This window comes from Epinephelus lanceolatus, chromosome 15 (genome assembly GCF_041903045.1).
Source record: "Epinephelus lanceolatus isolate andai-2023 chromosome 15, ASM4190304v1, whole genome shotgun sequence".
NCBI classification, from domain to species: Eukaryota; Metazoa; Chordata; class Actinopteri; order Perciformes; family Serranidae; genus Epinephelus; species Epinephelus lanceolatus.
In genome coordinates this window covers 27,336,664-27,361,815 of record NC_135748.1, presented here as the reverse complement: position 1 = coordinate 27,361,815, position 25,152 = coordinate 27,336,664, and the positions used below count along the sequence as shown (strand labels likewise).

Genomic DNA, 25,152 nt, shown 5'->3' with positions numbered 1-25,152 from the left:
TTTAAAACCAAAAATAAATATAATATTTTTCACCAAATGACAGCTAAGGAAACAATGCTTCATATTTCTGCCTTTGTGTTTAAAGAGCAGCTCTGTGTGTACCAGATAATGTGCTGGTACTCGTGGTCCGTGGAGGCCCATCAGTCACTGTGTGGAGCTGGTCGCTTGTGATAAGTGGTTCCTTATAGATAATCTAGACAGTGGGCTTCTTTTTATAGGCCCACTGTCCCTCACATAACCTTGTTTTTTTGTTTTTTTTCCTTGTACCACCCATGCTCATTTTTGTTCTTTTCCCATTGATTCTACCTCTTGTTTATCCTCTCTGTACATTTAAATCTAGTACTGTATTTCCCAACAAGTACTGATTGAATTTCTGTGTAAACAATCTGGAGCAAATATATTACCAGTAGAAATGTAGACATACATACAGTACATGTGCGCAGGCTTGTGATACTGTAGTTTCCAAAGTACTATCCTCTGTTCGACCTCTGTGTGTATTGGCTGTAGAAAGATCCTGATGAAAATCGTGTGGTGATTTATACCGACAACAAAGCCTTTGATATCTTGAACCAAGATGGCAAAGTTCTCCTCATTTTACCTGAACTTTTACTGGGGAATTGTAACTGTAAATACGCTGAGATATTTTCAAGTACTGGTTCCCAACCTGGGGGTTCTGGCCCCTGCTAGGGGTCACTAAACCTTCACAAGGGGGTCACAAGGCCTTCTTGAATTAAAGGGGCGTAAGACAACTTTAAAAACATATACAGTTGGCCTAAATCTCAGTATTCCATTAATTTCTATGAAGAAAACTAGACGAAATTGGTGTTTCCAGAGTTTAGATTATTCAGCTTTAGTAAGATTATTTAAACTTTAAAATGTTATAACAACCAAAGAGCTAATAAAACAATGGCCAAGCGTCAGGCAGAAGAAAACTCTGAATTTGTCAAAAAACAAAGCCTGTTTATTGTTAAAAAAAGTAAAGAAATGCAAACAGAGAATCGTATAAAAAGTTCCTAAAAAAAAACTGGGGGGAAATTTTTTGTCCGTGGCCCGGCTAAGAAGTTTTACAAACGCTAGCAGCCTCATCTCCCACTTCGAAACAATGCAGTCTATTAGATCTATTAGACTAGAGTATTGGACGTATGACCAATATTGGTGCATTTATTGTGTAGACACAACTATGTGTGGATATGTAACAGTGTGGGTACATATATTTTGGACTGTGATCTTGTAGGATGCAGACAAGGTTAGGTTGGCATGTTGATCTTGTGTCTTACCAGCTGACTTTTATTTTTTTATTTTATTAATATTTCTTTATTTATTTCATTTATTTCTTTAACTATTTATATTAAATTAGTTGCACACCTACTTGTATGTCATTTAATCATTTTTATTTATTTCATTCATTTGTCATTACTTTCTCTTATGAGCTGGGAGGGGATTGTTGGGGAGTAGGGGTGGGGTAAAAGGGTTATATTTCTATTTTAGAAATATAGAAAAACATGACACTGTGCTACTGTATTATCATATATGCAAATTGCTGAATACATTTGGTTACAAAAAAATAACAGGGAAAACTACTCTCTGATGCAAAATTTACAGGAAATAATATGCTAAAAATTCTTCAAATCGCTATTTTTACAAACAATCTGCAGCTATTCGGGTTAATTGTTCAGTTTATCAACTGTTGTGTACTGTTTTGTTGTGCACTGAAAATCACATGGAATATCCCTAATATGTCACTTAGTCAGGGGTCGTCAGTTTACTCAATGAAAGAAAAAAATCTCAAAAATGTAGAAATCCACACCAGCAAAACATCAATCAGCCTCTGTCTCCGTTCCACAATAAATGACGTCAAAAGCAGCAATGCTGTTCTGAATTTGCACCCATCATTCAACATTTAGTTAAGTAAAGATTTGAATTTTTTTTCCGTTCACCGCCTGACCTCATCCATCTCCCAGAACAACGTTGATATACAGTTTGAATTGTTTGTTTCACTATGTAAGATCTGATTGTACCTCGTGGCAGTCATTGTGATTGATGTGCCGTAAGTAAGTGAATTTAAATACCAGATGAAGAGGTATTTGTTTTTGTGAACTTTTGCTTTATATTTCAGTATTAATTCACTTCACCGCGCTGTCGCCAGAAACACTGAAAGAGATACAAGCACATCTGAGTCTTCCCTCACCGGCCTGGCATTTGTTAAAGAGCCTCGTCAGGACCCTCTTCCCCCCCATCTTTGTTCCCAGGCAGCCCTCTCCCTCTCCCGTCTCTGGTTTGAGTTTCACGTCTCGCGGCGGTCTGATTGCCTGATAGCTTAAACATCTCTGCCTGCCTATCCCTTAGTGGGAGTGTGTAATCAAAGACACATGAGGAGCCTGTGTCCAAGTGCTGACCTTCTGATTTTGCTCATCAATTCTGAGGGTTAATGTACGAGATCTATCAGGTCAACAGATTTGTCTCCGCGAGCTCTGTCAGGTCTATAAATGATTAGGGGAAAAAAATGCATTTGGCCACTGAACCCTATTAAAACTTCTGAGAATAAATGTGAACTCAATGTGACTGCTAATATATTCTTTCCACTCTCTTGTGTTAATAATGCTAATATGTTTTTTCTCCTCGTTATTATGTATTTTAAATGAGCGCCATAAACCAAACCTGTGTGACAAGGGCTTAAGGAGTTAACAGGGTAAGGATATGATCCAAATTCCAACTCCATCCGCTGTCGATGTAACGTTTCATCATGGGCGGGAAGTTGAATCGGGCGATACCCAATCCCTTTCCTTTTGGACTGATGCGAGATAACAGAGGCATACATTTCTGAACAAGTGAAATATAAACTCTGCGCAGAGTTTGGAGCTTTGAGACGCCTCCCCCCCACTCCTCCTTTTGAATGGCCGCCGCGGAGATGTCGGAGAAATCTATTTCTCATTTTGAGTGATATCTCTATCAGCTGGCACGTTCGCACCATGAATCTTCCCCCCATGTTAAACCCGGAATCTGTCTCTTCAATGACGGGCCGTGTGTTTAAAATGACCACTCTTGTTTTTTGTAATGGGCGTCTGTGTGTCACGGAGGTTACAAGTGAAAGGGCAGAATAGAGCTGTCTGGCGAAAGGCCTCTGATAGAAAGTGCCACTTCAATTTGAGCACAGCTGCAGTTAAGCCCGGCCTGGCTCACTGTCCAGCCCGACACTTCACATTCTCTTCTCCTGCGACTGGAATGGATGTGAAAACTATTAACTTTAGACAGAGTTTTGGCCTGACCAGTTCTGATCTCTTCCCCTTATTCATTGCTTATCTCCAGCTTGTTTTGTCAGGGTTGCACGCTGACAAAGACTGTCTCAGACACCATTTACATTTTGTTTATTCAAGTTTGCTGACTCTCTGAAGACTTTTAAAAAAAAGAAAAGGTTGGGCTCAAAGTCAATTTTAAAACAAAGTTTTTTAACCGCAAAATATCACAAACTGTCGTGCACCATTAAATTACATCTTACTTTACTTTTTATATCACTTTTCCTTTGGAGAGGCCTTTTGACTACAGGCTACACATCTCCTAATTTGGTGATGAGGGGGTTTAACAGTCTGAGGAACTCTATCCCCGGAGCTGCTGACAGTCCTCAGCCCCCCTGAGTCCCTGCTAAGGATGGAGCTCGTGGTTAGAGAAAAGACTACTGGCTCTGTTTTAAATATTCGTTGTGGTTTGAATTAGAAAGGGGATAAATTCTCTGAATAATGATCGCAAAACATTTAGCTTCAGCTGCCCGGGTGAAACAAAACACGCTCGAGCGAAACTTTGAACTGCTCTTCCTTTTTTTTTTTTCCTCCCGCAGCCGTTTTGTTTTCAAATTGTAGCGCTGAGTTCATGGGAAACTCGCTCCGAGGTTACCTGCGCCCCCGAAAAGCGATGGAAAAAAAGGATTACGGCCGCAAGAATGTTTTTGCAGTTAGTTGAAATATTACTAACCTTGTCAAATGTCATTTTGAATGAGAAAGCAAACATATTTTAATCAGGGTTTTAAAGGCAGGGCTCCTCAAACGGCGACTCCAGGAGAAAGGGGTCAGCTAATTGCAACGTTTGATGTCATGTTTGGTCTCTCTCTCCGTTTTGATGCGACTGCCTGGAAGCATGCTCGCTCTCTTGCTCCACTCCATGTGCCTGCCTCTATGTCACACACACACACACACACACACACACACACACACACACACACACACTTTATCACACACGCGGTCGAAAGAAAAACTGCTAAAAGGTCCGAGAGTTCTCAATGCTGTAATCTTCATAAAGTCTTTGCTCCTACTTCCTGTCGGCCCTCGTCTCAACTTTAACCTCCAACCTCTCTTCTCCTGCACCACTGAAACTTTGGCTGCTCCACACAGACCTGACAATGGTAAGATTTAGGGATCTTATTCATAATTTTGTGAATGAATGTGCACGGGCATGCCAGTGCATCAATAGCAGGGTATGACCTTGGCTGAAAGTTAAAATATATACCACGCCTGGACCAAAGGTTCGTACAAAGCGCTCCCACCGTCCTACAGCAGGTTAATCTTCCAAACACACAGTCCCAAATCTCTTTGGTTCTCATAATTACTGTTTTAACAGCAGCAGAGGGGGGTGGTAGCAGAGGGATATACATTTTAAATTATGTTTGACAAGGTGGGGTTAGTGGTTTTGTCGTGGCTTGTCTTTAGTTATTACTCATACTTCCTCCTGCCATAGATAAGGTCTGCTGGTGAACATACCAAGGTGAGCGCTGGCGCAGGGCCCTTATCGCCACCATTGATTTAGGGCAAGAACCCAGTGACAGAGGTCATTGTGCAGTAAAGCTATCCATCATTCCGGTTTGATTTCTGCTCCAACCTGTCTCCAAGTTGTCTACACGTAGGCGAGTCACAAGGAGTAGAGGCCACGGGAGGGTTGGACTGGTGGGAGGTGTGATGTGGACGGCGTGTTGAGAAGCTCTGTGTGTTAAAATAATAATTTTAAGGCTGTTATTGCAGGTTGAGTCGTATTAAAGAATAATGTTTATATTAAGTTAACTTAATTTGATCCTCTAATTGTTGTGTAGAATCCACAAACTATTAGTCTTACATTTAAAGCCTTGGATGAAAAAAAGCAGCCTTGAATTTGTTTTCCACCGGTAGCTGATTGCTGATCTTTCCACTCTCTTTGCCACTCACAGTAATTCTCCATGTGTCCTAGACATTTTCTGAGTATGTGTTTGAGACGCTCACATTTTCCCCCCCTCTGATTTAAAATTCAAGGTAGTTTTCAGCATGTGGTAAATAAATTAACAATCATAAACACAGTTTTCCCTCCTTGCAGGGGGATTTTTTTCAGACGCCTGAAGATGGGTATTTATTGCTGTTAATGTTGTTCGTGGCCTTCGTGGCTAGACTTGTAACTTTTGGCTTAAATGTTGTATTTACCCTGGCTTCAAATTGGGGAGCTCGAACTTTCAAATATGCTATGAGTCATTATTGATTTGTCATGAAGATTATTTATTATGCCTTTTTTTTCACTAACTTCTGCAAAAGTTGGAAGCTGTCAGAGACTCTCCTGGAGTGATTGCATGTAAACGGCTGTAAACTGTCGACTCCTGAGGGGAAAGGTATTCCTGCAGAATCTAAAAGGTCTGTTTAGTTATGCTGAAAGAGCTAGCTACAGTGGTGGTGCTGCTCACTCCAAGCTACTGGAGGATAACTTAAGTAGCTAATTACACTTCGGTCTGTAATCAAATCCATGTCAGGTTGTCTGAGAACCTGGATTTGTGCGGTGGATTTCAGTTAAATACAGGGGCAGCTTAAAACATTTTATGGTTCTCTCCTCAAATTAAAGTTTATTTCCGCAATCCCCTCTAAAATGTGTCATATCCCATTACGCAAATTTGGATATGGTAAATTAGCGAGGAGAGTGCTTACGCCATGAATATGTTGACTTTTTTTGTGCTGTGTGCAGAGGGTTTTGCTTGCTGGGGGTTGGGGGTGTCTTTAACTCTAAAAAGTTGTCTTGAATTTTCTCCCCCTCGCAAGATGATGTGTTTTTGCAATTCAAATATTTGCTCATTCTCCTCTCCATTGCAAAGCTCCCTTTGAAGCGGAAGAGTTCTATCAGGACCAATGACAGTGTGAGTGTGCAGCGTGACAGCGCAAGAGGCAGTGCTGGACTATTTCTAACTGCATATTTAAATAGCAAGGAAATCCAAAATCAAAAATGTATGCAAATGATGGCATGTTTTGCATGCTGATATTTTTATGATTCGGGGCTTGCATATTCAGGTGGTGTTCAGTACGTGCCTAGCTTTAGCAACATTAATCAGAATTACTTCATGTCTTCGCCACATCCTTGATCTCCCTCTAAACAAACATTCCTGGGGGTGGAAGGCCTGCAATTTGGCAGATTTACTTTTAATGAAAGCTCTGCTTAATGTTTTTATGGACTGCTTCAAGTGGAAAGACATACTTAAGGCCTTAGGCTTCATAGGGAAGTGTGTAACCCAGAAACTCTCAATACTTCCTTCTTAGAAATGATTTTTCTCTGCTGCACATTATGGAAGACCCTAACTACCTGATCTCATTTACATTCATCACAGCTATATATATTCTTCATGTTATGTGGGGAAGCCTCTCTTTTCACTTAAATGAAGATTTTAGATCATTATATTGAGCATTTGCACCGTGACGCTGTGCGTGGGTGCTGTGGGGATTGTACGTGTTTATGCAATGAGCAACACATCAAGACAAAGCCCTTGAAACGGGCCTTGAGCCTGTCTGCGCTCTTAAAGGTATAGAAAATACAGTATAAAATAATTAATTGAATTGTCATTTGTATGAGCAGCCCTTGCTCTCTGCACCCTATAATTCCAACCTCTTTCTCCCCCTTCCCCTCGCCACATTTTTTCCCTTCTTTTTTTCTAAACAGCAATTAATCTCATTTTTAGTCCAATTTCCAGCCCCGCTGCTGGAGTCAGAGCGAGTCCCCTGTTTTGTTCCTATTTGGCTTGGTTCCTCTGCATAGTCATTAAGGGCCCAATTAATGTCACCCTTTAGCTGAAGAGTGCTCATTTTTATTGGGGAGCTGACAGTCACCGCCATGAGTGCCGCAGTGTAATATGCATTAATTGCCCCGTAACACTGGTAATTACCAGTTCTTCAAGCCTCTCAGTAAACTGTCATGCCCAGACACGACTGCTTTGAAATAGATTACTCATTAGGGGGACCTGCCCTATTTTCCAATGGGGGCTCGCTGGGTTGGCATAAAGATGAAAAAAAATCTGGTGCTTGAACAAATAGTTGCCAAGAGCAATTTCCTATTACAACTTCCCTGTGACGGCTTTTCTCTTTCTTTCTTTCTTTTCTTTTTTTCTTCCTCAGATGGCATTCCAGCCGTCACTTGAGGTAAGGATCAGAAGTGGAGTTAGATGTCCATCACAGATAGCAGTCGGTTTGTCTTCGCGTCCCAGTTTGACTCCTTGAATGAAAATGTGCCTCGGGACTCCACCATTCAGCATATTGCCTCGGTTTTAGCTGAAATCCACAGTGTTGAATATATGTTTCTTTTTTTTTTTTCTTTCCTCGCCTTTGAATGCCCAGACCGTATATAAGTGCTGCATTGAAAGTGTCAGTATTGTTGCTTAACTCGGTTCATTTCAGACCTCTGCACATAAGATCAAGGCAGTGTTGATGTGAAGTTCTTGTTCAAATATTGATGCTAACTTTGCTCAGGTCTTGTGTTTGCAAACTGTGGAATCTCAGTTTTAAACATTAGCTTGTGCTTCACGGTTCCCGCAACGTGTCCTGCGTACCTGGAGAGAAAGAAATTGATAGCGAATGCAAATAGATGAATTTAAAGAAACAGTTAGAGGACAAAAGGAGGGGATGCAGCGTGGGTGCCACCGTTGTTCTGCGATAAGATATTATAAAAGGAGAGACCAAATCAAACACTGTTAGCTATCGCACATCCTCTCCGCAGAAGGTGTTGGCCTGTTTAGTCACGCTAGAAACAATATTTAGATTTCACCACAGCTTTGTAAACGCTCCAAGTGTGCGCTGCATGGGCTCTCCGGTCCCTGTTCTGTCTTTCTTTTTTTCAAAAGCACTTTTGTGTCATTACCCATTTACCATAGCAAGGAAAAGAACAGAATGTGAAGACCAGGGAAAAACCTCTCTCATGCACACACACAAGTAGAAAACACACACTTGCGTGCACACACAGAGCTTCTCAAAGGTGCTGCTTTTGTTTTATCTCCCTTATAGCACCTGCTTCAGGCAATCTGCTCCCACTCGTCTCAAATGAATTTTGTCACGGCCTTTCAGATTCTCAGCCAGCGATGCGCTAATGAAAGGAGATAGTACAATTTGAACTGACCAGGTAGCAGCCAGCAGTGCACAGCTGAGAGCAAGGCATGGGGGGGGGACACACACCCCTCCTTGAAACAAAAGACAAGTCAACCGTCCGCTGATATACCCATTACCCTTCTCATTAATACCCTGCAGACCTCGGCGCGTGAGCGTGTGCACCCGCGTGTGCTTGTGCGTGCATTTATCTGTTTGTGTTGGTCGAGCACTTATCGAATTGTTTATGACAGGCCTAATTGGGCTAATTGAAGACATTAAGATTACCTGTCAGCTGTGTGTATCCAGACTCCCTATCTGTCTGACAACTCCTGACAAGTGAGGGACCCCGTAGCATCCGCCATGATGGAGCATTCCCAGGCCGTAATAGGGACAATAGGGGCCACTCTAATTTGATGTGGACAGCCTTAGCTGTGCGGATCAGCCTCCCTTCATGTGTGTGTGTGTGTGTGTTTGTGTTTGGTTATGTGTGTGTGTGTTAAGTATAAGTGAGAGTTGGGGGCTTTGTGCATGGCCAGGCTAATGGAGTCCCCCTTGGCAATGTGACAAAGCAATGAGGCAGTGTGAGGGGGAAAAGTGAAAGGGGGCTTCAAGTGTTTAAGGACATGAGAGGGAAGGTGCTCGGGGTGACGGCCTTCGCAGATTGAGTGACACGAGGAGAGCGCAGACATCTGTGTGTCTTGTGTGGTTGTAGACGATCACCCATACTACTTTATTAGAACACCACCCAAACTTTTAGACATGGGGAAAAACCCAAATTGACCCGATTGGCCTACTTTGGTATGTTTTGGTATGCCCACAATTCTGCATATGCCTATTTTCTAATATTCAGGACAGTTGCAGAACACCATTTATAAGAAATATTATACTATGAGGCTCAGGAAATTCCTGGAAAAGTCATGAAATTTAAAAAAACAACAGTTTTCTAGGCCTGGAAATGGTTTGGAATTAACAGGTTGATTTGAAAAGTTATGAATATACATTGTTTTGGCTATTGTTTCAGATATGTTCTTAAAATTCCTTAAACATGTCTGACGTTACGTGAAATACATTAGCTGTATTACTAATTTAAAATGTAGTGTTGGGCTGTGTGACCGTCGAAACGTCTCTTATATCACATTATACACATTGACCAGAGCAGCATCGTGTCTTTGCCAAGGCCACGCCCCCTTTTGAGGGAAAGAAACACACTGTCACACTTGATTTGATTCATTTATCTTGAACATTTTTTTTAAAAAAATTATAATGAAATAATATAGCATATAGTGTAGAAAAACCCCAACAAAATAGAGACAAACAATATATCATAAACAGACTCATGATAAGAAACATAAATTAACATTTCATGTCCAAGTAGGAAGAAGCAACATGCTTGTCTAGCCCTACCCCCAATAATCAATCCATCACTAATCAAACTATTACATGAATACACTCCTCACCATTGATCAACCACATATTTACAACACCACTCCTTAATACCTGATAACCAATATTACCCCGTGTGTAAAACAAATACAAAAATACGAATTGAGAATACCGACAACAGTATCACCCTGAGTTTGCTTAACGTTCCCTCTAGTCATGTATGTACCTTGTGGAAAGACTGTCTTTGTACCTCTTTCTAAACTAATACCACAAAATCACTTCTCGAGTGGTGCGAAAACAACATTGTTTCAAATTCAATCTACCTCTTAAGTTGCGCCCCCTGCCTCTGTGTCCAAGAACTTTTTTTGTATGTTGCCCAGTAATACGTTATTTCTTCTTTAAAATTCACAAGATCCATAAATTTCAGTTCATGTGACTTTAAAAACAGGTTGTTAGTTTGTTCCTGATATCCAACATTGTGTAAAATTCTTATGGCTCTTTTTTAAAGTATGGATAATGATTGTAGGGTGGCACGACAGAAGAGCAACAGAAAAATGCCGAAAGTCTGTTGCGTAGCCAGTAAACGAAGACTTTCACACTGAGATTTGAAATGATACCTGGTGATTCAGTGAAATATACATATTGAATTGAATCACCAAGTGTCCTGATCCGGACATCTCAAATGTTCGGCCACTGTGTTGGGTCATTGATCCACTTGGTTGGGGGAAGATTGAAGGACCATGATGGCAATCAACCTTAATTTGTAAAGGTTTAACAGACATTTGTGTTGAGGCAAGGTCACGGAATAATTATTAGAAATGTCTGTGCAACAGATGTTTGTTTAACAAGAAACAAGTGCATATAAACTTGTCAAAATTATAATCCAAACAGGGTTGGCATTGGCATATGCAGTTCGTTGGTGGTGGGAATGTTTAGCAAATGAGTAGAGTTAGGAGGTGCTAGCAGTTTATCTGCAAATGCCTGGGAAGGTTGATAATGTATGGCTGTATCGCTATATAGGCCCACCCATTTTAGAGTAAAAGCTATGGAAATAGGGTAAAATATTATGGAAAAGTAATGGAAAAGTTTTGATAAATTATTGGTAAAAATAGGCTATATAACAGTTTCAGTTGAATTGTAGTTTAGTTATTTTTTTCCTTTCCTGATCAGAGGTGCAGATATTCATAGATCACGGTTGCGTCGTCTTAAGCAGAGCCCAGTCCTATCTTCTAGGGCTTAAGGAATGTGCCTCTGCATATCTGTATCAACCCACCCTCCCTCCTTTCCTCCCCACTCTCCTCTCCCGTGTGGGCATTGTGTGGGGCTTTGCAGCGTTGTCGCTATGACAGATCAACGCTGTCAGCCCAGGAGATCCCTCTGTTTGTTTGTTCTCCTCCAAAAGGGGTTAAACTGTCAAGTTGACAACTCACAAGACCTTTAGACTCTAGAGCACTACCGCCTCTCCTCTCCCCCGTTTCTCCCTCTCTCCATGGCTCCCTCCTCCCCCCCTCATCCACCTTCATCCCCAAACGAGTGAAAATCAATACCAGATTGCCTGAGGACCACTGTTTGGTGTGGGCCTGACCCCTAGATGTCCCCCACTCTGCTTCTTTCATTACATGTAGCCCAGTATTTAACTTCCATCCTCATCCCTCGCCTAATTAGTTTCGATAAGCTCAGAGTCTCTCTCTCTCCCTCCCCTCCTTCTCTCTTACACGTGCACTCGCACACAAGAGCCGCAAACACACATGGACATTTGGCTTTCTTGCCCTTTGAAGGGACACTCTGGGCTGGGAGTAATAAAAAGACAAATCCCAACACGCGCACAGAAGCCCTTAGTAATTCTTGAGCCGGGATTATTTTTTTGTTTGCATAGCAAATTTTTAAAAACTACAATGAAATTAGATTTGCACCCCAGATCATCAGTGAAAACACAGGGGATATCCTGTGTTGTCCAAAGCTAATGGTGCTCTGTGGTGGGCCTGTTAGCAAGGCTGCACCCTCACTTCTGTGGTTTTCCACTCGGCCTCATTGTTAGCTCGGGTCTCTGTTGAGTTGTCCACCCACAGACGACCATTGATATTATTCTAGAAGATGCTACTTGGCTCTTTTTAAATTTCCTTTTACTAAACTTGGTAAATAATTGATTAGCAAACACAGAGTTCCAGCGATTTGTCCGCTGGAGGTCTGTGTGTTTTTATGTACCACCCACATGTTCAGGTGCCGCCACAGCGCCGGCTGGCCCGTCGACCACTGACAAGCCCCAACGACATGTCGGCCCCCCTGCTCTGCTCCCCCCCAGGGGCTAAAATTACTCTCAGGAATGTAAACAGACTGCCGAGTAAGCACACGGCTTTCTGTGGCCCTTCGCCCGCGTCCTTCTCTAAACTTGCCCCCAAACTGGGACGGTTCCATTTTGGACTCGGAGGCCAAGGTCTGTGGTGAGGATACCTTTAACCTGGCTGCGGCTGCTTTGTCACAGCAGTCCTCCTGTTCAAGCAACAGGGCTAATTTCTGCGTTCGGCAACGATAATCGTATTACAAATGTTCTTCTGGAACAGCTGAAAAAGAAATATATAGTTTGTACTCTTTCTCCTCATATCTCCTTTCACCTTTTCATTGTAGCAGACAGATGGGCATTCACACCAATTCATTAGGTGTGTGGGGTAGCTGTAAGCGGTGGAGTCTGGGTGAAGAAGTTCACTGGGCCGGGCGCTGACATGTTGATTTAGTGGTGGTAACACGACTGCACTTCCAAAGGTGCTGACTTGGACGAAAGCCAGGCCTCTTTTTCTCCCAGGGAGACATTAGAGGCCTCACTCTAATTTTGGGGCAGGGTTCTACTCATGGATGCAGAGGCCAGGAGACCCTACACAACAAACATTCACACCTGCCTTTCCATGCCGGATTTTTTGAGTTAGCCCGCGCTCGATTGGCAGCAGAATTTAAGATGTCAGACTTAGAGGTAGAGCCAAAAGATAGTAAGAATGGGAACCCAAGTCCTTTTAAAAATAAAGACTGTAGGGAGTGACATAAAGAACATACAAAGTGCACTGGTCACTTTTTAAAATGCTGCTTAAAACATGTTTTCATATTTTTTAAATCCCAAAATAATGTATGGTTCTTTTTGTGGCGCTGTTGCATCGCGTGTGTGTGGTTATTTATATGTTTGTTTCAATAGCATAACAAGATGTCTAAGACAAACAGCCAAGCATCAGACACACATCCTATGACCTCACATATAAACATGATATCATCCATATATATACACACATAACACCGTTTCCTCCACTGGACGCACCAGGTTTGCAGGCGCCCGGTCAGGCTGACGCTGCCCTTGCAAGGGCAGATAGGGTTACAGTACAAACTGTTGTTGATTAAGGCCGTGCCTGTAGTGGGGGATCATCCTAAATTGAAAACACATTAGCCGCCAGGGTTAAGGGCAGGATTAGGGCTGCGTGGGGGCGAGGAGCAGCGGCAGACGCAAAATGGCCGTCCCTCTGCCTTCCTTTGACTGCGTTTCCCCCAGAGACAGGTGGCAATTATCGGCCAGGGCTGCTGGGAGTTCACAATAACAGGTTAAAGGAGCATGTATCCCCCTGACGCTGTGGTCCTCTCTGTCTGCACAGGCTCTCAGCCCCTCAGCCTGCTCGCCTGCCACCGCAGGGAGCTTCCTGTCTCCGAGCAGAACTTACAGACATGGGGACTCATCAAAGGCCAGAGGGAGTCTCTGGACAGATCTCCAAATTAGCGCTGCGGCCAGTGTTTGGCTTTGGAGACTAATAAGCCTCAACTGAAAACAGTCAAATCCTCGGAGATGGGTTTTTTCTTGTTATTTTTACCTCCTGTATCAGATATAATGAAGGTCATCTCCATCCTGCGCAGCCTGCATTTTAAACATATTTACACACATCCACTCACGGACAGAGATTATTGCCTACTCATGAGTTCAGTACAGTACTTGCATAAGAGACACCATTTGAAGCCGTTGCAATAATAGGATTTAATAATATCAGCATCAAGTGTTAATGAATACCCACTCAGTGTGTCATAACGGGAGAGATCAAGCCGTTTTCATGATGTAGAGGGTCATTATAGAGGATGGGGAGTCGATATCTGAGAAAAGATCAGGTGAGCTCTGACCGACTGAATGTTAACCCTTACACAGCCGGGGAATAACACGGAGAGAGCATTCTTTTTATTACATTTATATTATACAGGCTGAATTTAAACGTGATACTGTTTGTAAAAGAGCAACGATGCACAGAGAGTTTTTCCCCAGATGTATAAGTTGTTCCATAACTCCAGCCGAGGTTTAATATGGATTGTTCTGGTGTCATCACAGAGCTGTCGTCGGTAGGGTTGTTTTGTCGTGTGCAGTGTCCTCAGTGCTGTTTGGACCGACTTCTGAACATTAAACAGACAAAGCCAGAGCCAGACCACACCTTGTTTGGTTTCGCTCCACATCCAAAGCAGACCAGAGTGTGTCAAAGCGCGTTGGACCGTGACGCCGTAGATCTTAGAGGGGACCAGCGCACATTACACACACAACGCACACTTGTCCCTCAGATATGTGTTGCTAATGTGGTCGGCGACATGCTCAGTTAAGGGACTTAACGAGTTCCAAACACTGATTAAGGCTCCTCCCTTTGGCTGGAGGATGTTTGGGAAGCATGATATTGTACAAACGGATCCTAACCAGGACCAAATGGCGTCGTGAGGCGGTGCACTCTCCACGTCCTGCCATTGTGCTGTCAAAATAGAAGTAAGGTTGATGCTTATTAGCTCGTGTGCTCATTTACACAATCACGTGTTAGCCAGGTTATCAATCAGCTGATTGATACAGAGTCTGTCAGGTTGCGTGTGTGTCTGTGTGTGTGTGTGTGTGTGTAAGGTGATAAGATTTAGGTTAATGTGAGAAGGTGGCTGAGGTGATAGGAGGTCGTGAGGGAGACTGAGGTCAGAGAAAGTGATAATTCGTTAGTGGGAGATAAAGACTGCAGGTTCCCATAACACAGTAGTGTTGGGGGAGCTTAACGTCGTTAGGAGTTAATTATAGCGTTATCTCATGAAATGATAAGTTAGATAACTTTACTGCAAAGTTTAAGATTAATTAGTATTAATAAAATGCTTATTATGGTTTGTCTTATCCACAAATTTGTGTATTTTGATAAGAGCACCACAAAGTTAACAGCCATCACAGCTGTGTATGTTATAAATTATGTGTATCCTGCCTCAGAGCACATTAAACAAATGTCCTAATGCTGTAAGTGGACACATCCTAAACACCTCTGTAACGAAAATGATCTGTAGAGTTGGGCAATACATTGTTAAAAAAAATTTTACATACTTTTTTTTTTTTTTCAATTTAAGGATACACAGATTTACTGGCCACACATCGGTATTGGCCGTTATTTACCTTGCTGACTGGCATAGACCTATTGGCAAATAAGACGGCATTTACCAATGACAGTGGCCGATGGTTTTCATTGTGTCACGTCAATTTTGCACGAGCTAAAAAAAGCATGGGTCCGGACCAGGACGACTTTGGGACGAAAGGATGCTATAACTCCTGCCTATTTTCTCTGCTACGGGAGAACAGGAGAAAAGCTAGCTAACAATAGCTGTTAGCAGCCAGCGACTTGAACCAACTGCTGATGAGGTTGCATTAAGCTACATTATGTTGCATTCAAGCTCATGCTGGTAAAATTGAGTATTAAGTGAAGCTAAATTATAACTTTATCATGATGCATTCTAATGTTATCTTGTAAAATTTAGTTTTTTCGGCAAGAAAGTTGAATAAATACAGGTGTTAGAAGGACAAATTTGTTGATGTCTTCACAGCAATGTGAAACAGATATTCAAGAGGGAATTATGATATATTAAGTAAAAAGACTTTTGGAGCAGTTATTTCTTAAAATGTTTTCCAGATGAAAGGTTATTTTAAAGTTGTTTTATAAATGTGTATGATTGAATTTATGCTCATTCACAGGTAGTGTAATGAAGGGCTGAATGATATTAAAACAGTTCAGTTATTTTTTATAATTTTATAAAAGATTTTTTTGTTTCCCTGCACCAAAACGTTTGGAAATAAAAATCCATTGATGTCGCTTATTAGCCAAATTGTTATTTGTTATTTTTTTTGTTTGTTTGTTTGTTTTTTGTTTGTTTTGTACATTAAAAAAAATCCAACATAAAGGAAAAATGATCCAAAGAACTAATGTAAACAGTTAGTCTTCCACCTCTAGTCCAGGGGAAGCTTGCCTACGGCTCTGACTCTGCTATGTCAGCACTGGATTAGATCTGTGTTAAATATACATTACTTTTTCTTTTCTTTTTTTTTTAAAGATATTTTTTGGGCATTTCTTTTCTTTAATGGACAGGGCAGTTAAGTGTGAAAGGGGGAGGGAGAGAGAGAGAGAGGGAGAGACATGCAGCAAAGGGCCACGGGCTGGACTCAAACCCAGGCCGCTGCGGCAACAGCCTTGTACATGGGGCGCCTGCTCTACCACTAAGCCACCGACGCCCAGTATGTATCACAGTAAAATTATTTACGTTTCTGCATTTATTTAGGTTGGTGATAGGTTAATTGGTGACTCTAAATTGTCCGTAGGTGTGAATGTGAGTGTGAATGGTTGTCTGTCTCTGTGTGTCAGCCCTGTGATAGTCTGGTGACCTGTCCAGGGTGTACCCCGCCTCTCACCTAATGTCAGCTGGGATAGGCAAAAACGGTTACGGAAATGAATGAATTTATTTGACTGTTGTAAGTGAAATTGACATTCCTATTTAGTCATAAAATCCAAATTATTATTAGTATTGTCATTCTTTTTAATTCTCAATGTATAATGACTTTAAGTGTCTTCTGAAAACACCCATAGTCATCTCCTAGATGTTGTTACATTCCAGATACAAAGATACACAGAAAAATAAGTCATTACATTTTATTATTATTTGATATTATGTGTAAGTTTGGATGGTATTATCCCTGATGTTTAATATGGCATGGCTTCCACCTCCTCATGCAAATACTAGAGGTGGTGTCGTCTTGAAGCAAAGTGTATCACACTGTTCCTGAGTTAAGGTACCACTGACTGATTTTGTGGTGGGTCGCAGAGCCGAGGGCATGCCTTGCCTCAGAGGTTACAGCGGTTGCTATGGTTACCAGATAAAGCACTGGGATCCACTGCTCTGTGTTCTGGTGTCGGTATCTCAAGTCAGTGAGCGTAAATTATCTCCTTCTGCAACACACAACACAGTGAGTCGACCTGACCTCCCACACCCTTCATACTCACACATTACGCCTCCACGCCTCTATGTTAAACCTAACACTACACTACACAAACATACATACACGAAAAAACCCTCTCTCTGCCTCCAACAGCGATAAAGACAAGCCACATCCGCGCCACGTTCCATTTCCATACCCCATCGACAGAAAACATAAAAATGTCGGGGAGAATTACACCTGGCAGAAGATGTTTTATTTTTTATTGCCCTCTATTCCACCTTAATTACGATGCTTGTGTAGGCTTGGGCGACTCATTTAACATACGACTGTGCGTTATGGCTGCCTTGTATTTGTGTGTTACATACCTGAGCAGAATTGAACTTTTCCCTCGCCCACAAAAAAAACGAAGGGGAGAGAAAAGGTGTGCTATTCTTAGCTCTAGTCGTGTTAATAACTTGTCTGTGGGAGGTTAACTCTTCCATTCAACTCCTGTTATTTATGGGCAGGAGGATGTATAGTTTGTAGCAGGGGATTATTTACCTCCCTGTTCGTGGATGCCCCTGCGGGCAGAGCCAGCCTTTAAATATCCTATTTGTGTGCACGGAAGCTTGTGTTATCAGGGCGTCTTCATCATAAGGCTGGCTGACTTGCTACAAACAGCTACTGCGAGGCCATTAAAATACACATGCTGGATGTACAGTGATCAGCTGCGAGGCCGTATCACCTGGCATGCAGGCCCATGGGTCACTGCCCCCCTCTAAAACGCCACACGTGCAAACACATCACGCACCCATTATCTGACCCTGTAAATAACCCTCTATAGGCAGCTGCCTATAGCATGGTCTGACCATGAAAGAGCATGCCATTTGTCACTAATACACACATTTTATCTCTGTCTTTTTGCTATGTACATAGTCCTTCTGTCTCCAACACACAGAGACTTTTATTCCTCCGTACCTCTCCCCCTAATCACTCTCAATGCTTTCTGTCTCAAAAGAAGTTGAGCAGGTTTCATACCTGCATTTCAGAGAGCAGAGAAAAGACTGACTAAAGCTAATGTTTGGCAGTGCTTCAGTGGGCCTACCTTGTGACCTGATGTATGGATGCCGAAAACAAAGAGGTCTTTGTGGGGGAAACCTCAGAGACGCAGAGTTCATGCTCAGGTAGAGGCTTACGCTGTCTGAATCATTGCTGGGGCGTTTGTTTGAAATGGGTCCGCGCGGTATGTAAAATGGAGTGACAGTGTTTTAGAGTCGAGCATAAATTCATCTTGATTTTATTGATAATTCGTCATGTCGCGTAATGTGTTTTGGCAGACATGCTCGGCCCCCGGTTTTTAGTAAAGCCTTTTCTCACCAAATGTGGCAGAACAAATTAGCCTTGATCTGTTTGTTCGGTAGAAAAGTTTTTTCGGGAGTGGGGTGGAGGTGCGGAGCTGTCTGACCTCCAGCAACCTCAGACTTCCCCCGAAAATGAGAAGGGCATAAATAAAATCAAGAAAGCAAGTTTGCACATTCTTCAAGGGCATGGTTTGTGTTTTACTGTATTTTTATTAGATTTGCAGTTCGTATTTTTACGGCTGCTCCGTGTATGTATGAATCGTGCATATAAGATGCAGAGATTTAATTCAGCGCTCCAGCTCTGTGTGAGGCTTGGCTGCACGACTCCCTCTGTGTGCGTGTGTGTGCGCAGGCAGACACTAATAACACTCCCTCTCCTCCATTCGAGGGGTTTTTTTTTGTTCCTGAGTGCCTTGCTCTCATTAAGCTGCCGTAGTAAGCTGCTTGGCACCTGCTTTAAATGCGACCACCACCCGCTCATTAACACTAACGAAAGCGTGGCTGGCAGCCGCAATCCACGCCCAGGCTCGTCAAGTGGCCCCCTCGCCGAAATTAGCTACGTTTCACAAACAATTTCACCAACTCGTTACACAGTTAGGTGTTTATTGGAAGATGGCTGACTTAGAGGTGGTGTGTGTAATAAGCACAAGCCAGGTTAAGATGAGCCGGCCCACATAATAAACCATAATTTGCCTACAAATTTCAAACTAAACTTCCCGTCACTTCCTCACACACTTCAAAAAGGGACAGTAAAGTATATGGCATCATATTTATAATTGCTCTTCGCAGTGTCTGGTGGCTGCTTGGAACTTTTCCTTCTCATCCCGTAGCCACTCAGCTCAGTCTTGGCCCCCTGACCGCTCCCTTCCCCCCTCAGCGTTATTGTTTGTATTCCCAGTCTCAGGTTTTTACCTCAAGCTCCCCATAGTATTGACTTGTATTCATTCTGAGTAGGATTCAAAGTCCATTTATTTTCTTTACGGTATGGAAAGGCCTTGGTGACATGGCTCCCCTGTGTTTATAATTTTGCTTGTTTCAATTTGTGCTCGGCCTCCCCTGACAGACCCGGGACATGATGTATCGTACACCGCTGCCTTATCTGTTGATGTACAGTTTTAACCTTTCCAGAAGGTTGCCTCTCTCCACTCGGCACAGACCAGTCTCCCTCTTTCTCCTTTTTTCAGCCTAACCTCCCCATCCAGAGCACAGGAAATACATACAATACAGCGGCGGAATAAAAAGAAGAGCATAACCCCTTTTCCAAAGTCATCTAATGTAAATGTTTAGGTTTAGTTTCCATAACATTTCCATATTAAGAGTTGGCGGCCATGTGTGGCGGTGGACCGTGGAAACGATGAGAGTTTTGGGGGCTTGAGCTCGGCGCAGCGCTGAGAGGCTGAGCTATGAGTGTGACATTGTGGTGAACTTTCAGTGTGCATCTGTGGGCTTTCTCCAGGGCTGTTAGCTTTGGCCTGTTTGCTCATAGATACAGCACCGTAAATCACACACTGTAAAATGTAGAATCCGGGGATGGGGTGCAGAAGCATGTACTGCTGCGAGGGCCTCTTGGAGGCAGGGGTGTGTGTGTGTGTGTATAGTCACATATTTTTTTCGTGCATGTGTCTGTCTCCGTTCGGGTACTGTATGTAGAACATGCACTGCCTCAAGGCTCAGTCAACAGTACACATACATAGTTGGCAATGTCACGACGACTGATTCTTTGACTTGCATTGATAATTTATGTGGCTAGTTGAAGTTGTACGGGTCAAACACCTACCTATTCATAATACGCTCATAAATTATAATCATACAAAAGACTAAAGAGCCTCGTAATTATTATTAAAATAACACCATAGGGTGTTTGAGTCAGTATTTTAATATGAAATGATTGATCACAGGTTCAAGGTTTTATGCACTTTACCTTGGAGCTGAACTTCTGCTGCTCTCCGTGGCCCTTTGGCTAGCTTCCTGTCTGGGTCTCCAGAGGCCCCACAACATTGTTAACTGTCTGAGGATAGAGTGTCTGGGACTGGAGCACTGTCAGCCCCCTGAATCTGGTCTTGCATGTGGGGGCCGAGGTGCTCTCCGTTCAGAGTTCAACTGTGACATGTCTTTATGCATGGCAGCTAATGTTCAAAGAATAGGCATGATCTATATGAGGCAGAGAGGGGCCGGCGGTGGCTCTTTGGGGCATAATAAATAGCTTGAAAGATGATTTATTGCCTTTTGTGAGAAGAAGTAGTGAAATAACGTCGCACATTCCCCGCGAAGAGCTCCTCCGGTTTAATTGTTTCTGCACCTTTCAGCAGACCTTCAGGTGTACAGTAGCTACAGCGCCTATACAGCACAATAGCAGTAAAATGTCGAGAAGGAGAGAACAAAAGATATAAGGAAGAAAATAAAATCTCACATTTAAATAGTCTGAACTTCTCAGACTCTCTGCAAGTCATTATTTATAGCTTTTAGGAACTGCAGCGCTTGCCAACTGAGGCAAAGTTGCCTTGGCTTTCAAAGTGAATGAAACAGCTGGACACTGTTGGATTGGCTAACGTTAGCCGCCAGATGCAGTGTGTTTAAGTCTCAGACTTTGTGATGAACTCTGTGTGCTCTGCTGTGTGCCAAAGGCTTCCGATGACAGGATCCGGCGGCCTTGGTGCGCGGAGCTTTGTTATTTCTCAGATTATTGTTATTTCACTGCCATTGTAATGTGATCAAGTGTGTATCACCCTGTCAGAGAGATCTTAATCTTCCTGGCGGCTTTTTCTTTTGATTCAGCGCAAGTTTCCTGGATGGTGATCAAAGGAAAAAATACCTAAGCGACCTCATCTCTCATATATCAATCTCGCATGTGTCCCATCTTTTCTATCTCTTCACTTGTTATTCCTGCCTTTTATTGTTTTTGCCTTCCAAATCCAAAGTCAACAGCCGTGAGCATTTTCGCAGATATGAATTTAAAAGTAACTAATTCACAGCCACTTCAGAACTCTCTCAGACATGACAGCGATGATGTACTAACAAAAGACGGGCTTTGTTTCTTTTGTTTTGCGCCGCAGGTTTGGTCCGGGCCTTGTGATCTACTGGTACGGCTTCATAGGAGAGCTGGACTGCCAGAGAGACAGAGGTATCCTGCTCAAAGACTGCTTCCCCACAGACATTGTCACCCTGTGCCACGCCGCCCAGCAGGACCGACCGCCTCAAGAGCCAGAATAAAGACAAAAGAGTGAGAAAACAAAAAAAAACTTGAGATGGAAGGAAGGAGAGAGGAAGACAAGGAGGCGGGAAGTGTAGGAACAGGGCTGGATACTTAGATCCGGAAGCAATTTGGCTTTCCTGCAGTGTGAGACGACTGGCAAAAAAAAAAAATCTGCCCTGAACTCCACCTGACCCTCTGTCTCTGTCTGTCTCTCCCTTCCTCTCTTTCACTGCCCCAAAGCTACCACATGTAAATACACACCATCGTTCTGTATATCTGACAGCACAGGGTCAGAGTCATACCTGTGTGCGAAAACACCGTCTTGGAGGCTTTCCTGGTCGCGGTCAGCCCCTGGCCCCTGGATGGCCTCTCGCAACGGGCAGCCAGGGTGAGAGTCGGGGCCGAAGCAGGACATATGGCCCTTCCTTATCACACCCAAAGCCCTGGCCTTTGTCACTCCTTCCTCCTCCACTCCATAGGCAGATAAGAGAGGTGCGGTCCGGGGGCTGGGTGGACGCCTGTCTCTCACCTGCGTCACTCGGTGCCCTCTCAGTCACTCTCCAGGGGGGTAAACAAGATTGTTTCTGATTTAAGACGGCCTCGCTGTGACCTCTTCTACTTTATAAAATCTATGGAGCATTTTTTTTTTTTTTTTTTTTTGGCACAGAGGGTTGAAGCAAGGGCTCACACTGCAACTAAATGTCATCACAGAATTATTAACCACATTTTAGTGTCAGTTATCTTAATTACTGTAATTATTTAACCATAAATCTTCACATTTTGGGTGCAGTCTCTTACACAGCTACCACTAATGTCAAATGCCAACGATTTTGATGATATGACACAACAGGTGTTTCTGTTTTTCTCCTCAGGTGGCTTGCATGGTGTAACATAGGTATGGTTAAAGGTCCAGTGTGCAGGATTTAGTGGCATCTTTTTAAAAAAGATATAATTCAAATTTTGATTGTTTTTCATTAGGGTGGTACATGACGGTTCTAGATGTCAAATGAGACATTCAGTCTTGACTAACAAAAATAATACAAACAGGATAATAAAGATCCGTACAAGAGGGGTTACAGCACCAGTCTTAATCCACCAAAAAACAGTCAAAAGAATAGAATTAAACTGGAATAAATAAACACATTAAAATTGACAGTGAAAATAATATACATTTATATTTAAAAAAAAAAAAAAAAAGAAAAAAAAAGGAATAAATACAAAAACAAAAAGTTGGCAGGGCAAAACAAAAATCACTACCTGACAAAATCACACTTCCAGGCCCCCGGACCATACAAAATAATTCCAGAAATCCCCCCTGATTGGTCCTTGAGCACGATTAGTCATTCTAGTCAACGTAGATTCATAAGAGACAGTTTTTATTATCATGAAGGTGACCCATTCATTTAGTGGCATCTTCATGATTATATTCATAATCATTAGTTTATCACCGGCAAATGAGAAACATGTTTTTGTTACCTCAGATCGAGCCGTTTATATCCACATACAAAGCAGGCCCTCCTCCACAAAGTGGATTGTGTTGTTCTACAGTAGCCCAGAATGGACAAACTGGCTCTGGATAGGGCCATTCACGTTTTAACTTTGGCCACCATGTTTCTCCTGCGCGCTTGGCACACTGGAGAAGTTTCAGTTCTGCAACCTCACAGCTAGATGGCACTAAGTCCTGCACACTGGACCTTTTAAGTATTATATTTTTAATGTTTTTTGTTTTTTTTTTTGACATTTTTAATCTGATTAGTTCATAGTTGACTCTACAAAACATTGGGGTGGCTGGAGGCTATCACAAATTCTGGGCCAACAGTCCAAAACCCAAAGAAATTTAATTTACAGTGATAAAACAGAGAAAAGGATTAAAATCATGAAGTGAGAAGCTTGTTTGGCATTTTCTGCTTCACAAATTAAAATGATTAATGATCATCTAAATTAGTGGCGATTAACTTTCTTAAGCAACACGTCATCTCAGCACTGGTCATAGTTCTCCAGGTTATTTACAAGCCTAAAGTCTGTATTGAATATCTTCCATATAAGCTGCGTTATCTCACATTTGCTAACATCAGCTAGCAAGCCAAGTAGCCTGATGTTACAGTGTTCTCCACTGAAGGGAGACGGTGTCTGTTGAAGCAGATAGTCGAGGTCACAGTGTAATAAACTGCAAATTAATTAGGTCTATATGTCAGCTGCCATGAAAGCGCACTGTAGAGTTGTAAAGAATTCAGTCCACATTTTACGTTGTGATAAGAAGAAAGTGCCATTTTGTATGTTTATTATTAATAAATAAGTTTTGATACATGATTTTAAATTTGTTCTTGTCATGATTATTGGCAGCATAAACTTTACGTGTTTGTTAAATACTTAAAGCTACGTGAGTGCTTACAGGTAGGTACAGTAGAAACACCTGATTTCTGTGTAAAGGTGTGTGTGTGTGACTATCCAGCAGTTGTCTATTGCACTTTGTTACAGCCTCAGTACCTTTTATGAGCAGATACCGATGGAAGAAACACAGCCGGGCTCAGGGAACCAGAAGTGAACATAAAGTTGAGTGATGCTTTTAGAGGCAGATATGCACTGCCTATAGGGGGTCCCTGTCCTGTCCTCTTCTTTATGGCACACAAAACGATAAGAGGGAAGAAAGTGAAAGGGTGAAGAACCTGCCGTCACCTCCGACAATGCATCTTATAATAAGACATATGTGTTGTGCCCCGAACTGTTGCAGTATTGAACCTGAGTAAACAAGTTAATTTGTTTCCTAAAATCAGCACGAAACATTCTCCTCGTCCTCACTACAGTGGAGTCGTTCCCAACCTGAGCCACTCCAGTTCTGTTACCGAAGAGAACTTCCCCATGTAGAATAAAAATAAGCGTTTCTATGTTTGTTCTGCACAGTCATGCGCCGCGCTCGCAGTTAGAGAGATATGGTATGCGGGGGTTAAATACCACTAAAGTGTTGCTTGATTTGTTACCCTTAAACCTCTAACCCTCAGCCGGCTCCCATCTAGGCCTTGATCCCTCCATGAGGAGGCCAGTGGGTCACTGCGGGGTCGCCAGGCGGCCATGGCTTCCTCTGTCAGGCCCCCCCCCCCCTCGCTCCATGTGGTACAAAACAACTGTCCCCATGTGTCCAGTTAAACTCAGCCCTATTGCCTGGCTATGGAATGCTTAGACATCAGTTTATGGCTCCTGTTGGACACAAAAACAGAGCTATTTTACTCGGGGAGGGAAAATTCTCTATTGAGTAAGAACAGAAAAAAATGGAAAACAGCAGAATCAGTTCCTCTCAAGTTTCAAGCCTTCCTGCCATTGTTTTCCAAGATGGCTGTCGCACAAAAGAGGAGCCAGGGTCAACTCCTATAAATTAGGTTCTGCACACAATGCAAACTAAATACAGCTTTTTTTAAATCAACTTCAAAGGCGGCGGCCGACAACAGCGTCAGCTGACAGTGTTTCCATGATGCAAGTGCGAATATAGAAAAAAAAAAAGATTTTTTTCAAAAGCCGACATCTTTATTTTGTGTTTTCCTTGCCCTTGTCTCCCACCTCTTTTTAGATTCATTGTTCTTGTCACAACAATGGGGCACTCGAGTGCTCTCCAAATAAGGCCAGTTTGGAGAGGTCTTTTCCCCGGGCCAGGAACACCACTGTTGTAGAGAA

At 42.6% G+C, this 25,152-nt stretch overlaps 1 protein-coding gene across 1 annotated transcript in view; it reads left to right on the top strand.

Moving 5' to 3' along the window:
• Positions 1-22,768, top strand: part of cdin1 (CDAN1 interacting nuclease 1) — a 65,338-nt gene extending 42,570 nt beyond the window's left edge. Inside the window, exon 12 of the mRNA XM_033643602.2 lies at positions 21,347-22,768. Within this exon, the coding sequence (XP_033499493.1) occupies positions 21,347-21,503 (157 nt within the window). The 3' untranslated portion in view covers positions 21,504-22,768. The remainder of the gene's footprint in view (positions 1-21,346) is intronic.
• The last annotated feature ends 2,384 nt before the right edge of the window (positions 22,769-25,152 follow it).